The sequence below is a fragment of the Eurypyga helias genome, unplaced genomic scaffold (genome assembly GCF_000690775.1).
Source record: "Eurypyga helias isolate BGI_N326 unplaced genomic scaffold, ASM69077v1 scaffold38698, whole genome shotgun sequence".
NCBI lineage: Eukaryota > Metazoa > Chordata > Aves > Eurypygiformes > Eurypygidae > Eurypyga > Eurypyga helias.
The window spans coordinates 1-1,600 of record NW_010265690.1 but is presented as its reverse complement, the minus strand read 5'-3'; the positions used below and the strand labels follow the sequence as shown (position 1 = coordinate 1,600).

Genomic DNA, 1,600 nt, shown 5'->3' with positions numbered 1-1,600 from the left:
CAGATTGGTCACGGTGACGTGGGACCCCTCCTGTGCCCTCCCAGATCGCAGCCATGCGTGCTGGGCTGCTCCGCGTGGTGCCCCAGCCTGTGCTGGACCTGCTCACCTGGCAGCAGCTGGAGAAGAAGGTCTGTGGGGACCCCGAGATCACGGTGGCCAAACTGCGAAACTTCAGTAAGTGCCAGGGCCAGCCCAAAGCTGCTTCCGCTCCCCCCACCTGGGCATAGGCACCCCTCAACAATACTTGTCCTGTGCACACATCCTGCCCCATGCTGAGTCCTGGTCATAGCATGCTTGGGATCCTGGGGAAAGATGAGCTGGAGGGACCCTGAGTGGGGATGCTTCAGGTTTAGCTGCAAACTAGCGGTCCCCACCCTGGTCCTTCTGGTCTTCGGCTGCTGTGGGCAGAGGTGAACAGCCACCCTGCAAACTGGGACCTTCATTTCTCCACTTACCTTTATGCAGGGTACTGGCCCCTCTCGGGGTGCCAGGGACTTGCAAGGGCTCACCAAGACTAGAGGGTCTTCTCTCCTGCCTCTGCTCTGGGCTCTCACAGAAGGGTGGGATGGATTATGTCCCATGATAATTTTAAAATTTTGGGAGTTTCTAATGAAGCTGTTGTGTATTCTTTGTCACAGTCAAATTTGAGGGATTTTCCTCCAATGACACCCGTGTCCAGATGTTCTTGGAGGCACTCAACAACTTCACCAGCGGTGAGAGACCCCAAGCCTTTCCCCCCTCTTCATATGGACCTGGGTGGGACAGGGGACAGGGTACCCACAGCCCTGTGCCCCAGGGATGCTCACCCGGTGCTTCCCTGGGAGTTCACTGGGATCATCCTGCCTGGCCCTTCCTGGGATGCTTCTGAGAGCATCCCAGAAGCATCCACTGTGCTCCTGGGATGCTTTGGCAAGGGCAGACCCTGCCATGACAGCAGTAAATGGGTCCTGTCCCTGTCCTTGAGACCTGAGCTTTGTCCTTCCCCTCAGAGGATCTCAGCCACTTCCTCAAGTTCGTCACTGGCCGGAGTCGCCTCCCAGTTCAGATCAGTATCTACCCGGAAAGAGCAGAGTGAGTCCATCCTGCGTGGTGCCAGGGTCCCTGTGCAGTGCCCGGGTCCCTACGCCATGCCAGGGTCTGACTCTCTCCTTTCTCCCAAGATTGAATGCTATGGACTTGTTGCCACAGGCCTCCACGTGCTCCTGCACCTTCTTCTTGCCCAACTATTCCTCGTGAGTTGAGCTGGGGACAGGGGAGATGGGGATGCTCCTCCCTCCCTGGGGCTGGCGTTGGGGTCGCCTCCCAGGCTCCCCAGGTCCTGCCCTGGGGGACGTCTGGGCAGGCACAGGGAGGGAAGCACGGGGCTCTCAGTGACCCACCGTCCCCCACCCAGGGCCAAGGCCTGCGAGGAGCTGCTGCGGTACGCCGTGTACAACTGCGTGTCCATCGACACCGACAGGAACGCCTGGGATGAATGAGCCCGCCCAGGGCACCCCGGGCTGTGGGAGCTGCCCGCTCCGGAGACACCGAATTCAATAAAACCGCAGGGCCGGACCCTGCCGTCCTGCCCCAGGCCCTGTTTGTGTCCGTGTTTCCCAAG

The 1,600-nt window shown here is 59.8% G+C and overlaps 1 protein-coding gene across 1 annotated transcript in view; it reads left to right on the top strand.

Annotated features, from left to right (window-relative positions):
• The window catches only part of LOC104513471 (E3 ubiquitin-protein ligase HECTD3-like), a gene marked incomplete at its 5' end in the record, with an annotated part of 7,384 nt that extends 5,906 nt beyond the window's left edge, over positions 1-1,478 (top strand). The window contains 5 exons of the mRNA XM_010156827.1: positions 45-174; positions 639-713; positions 990-1,071; positions 1,161-1,232; positions 1,394-1,478. Coding sequence (XP_010155129.1) covers positions 45-174; positions 639-713; positions 990-1,071; positions 1,161-1,232; positions 1,394-1,478 — 444 coding nt within the window. The remainder of the gene's footprint in view (positions 1-44; positions 175-638; positions 714-989; positions 1,072-1,160; positions 1,233-1,393) is intronic.
• Between the last annotated feature and the right edge of the window lie 122 nt (positions 1,479-1,600).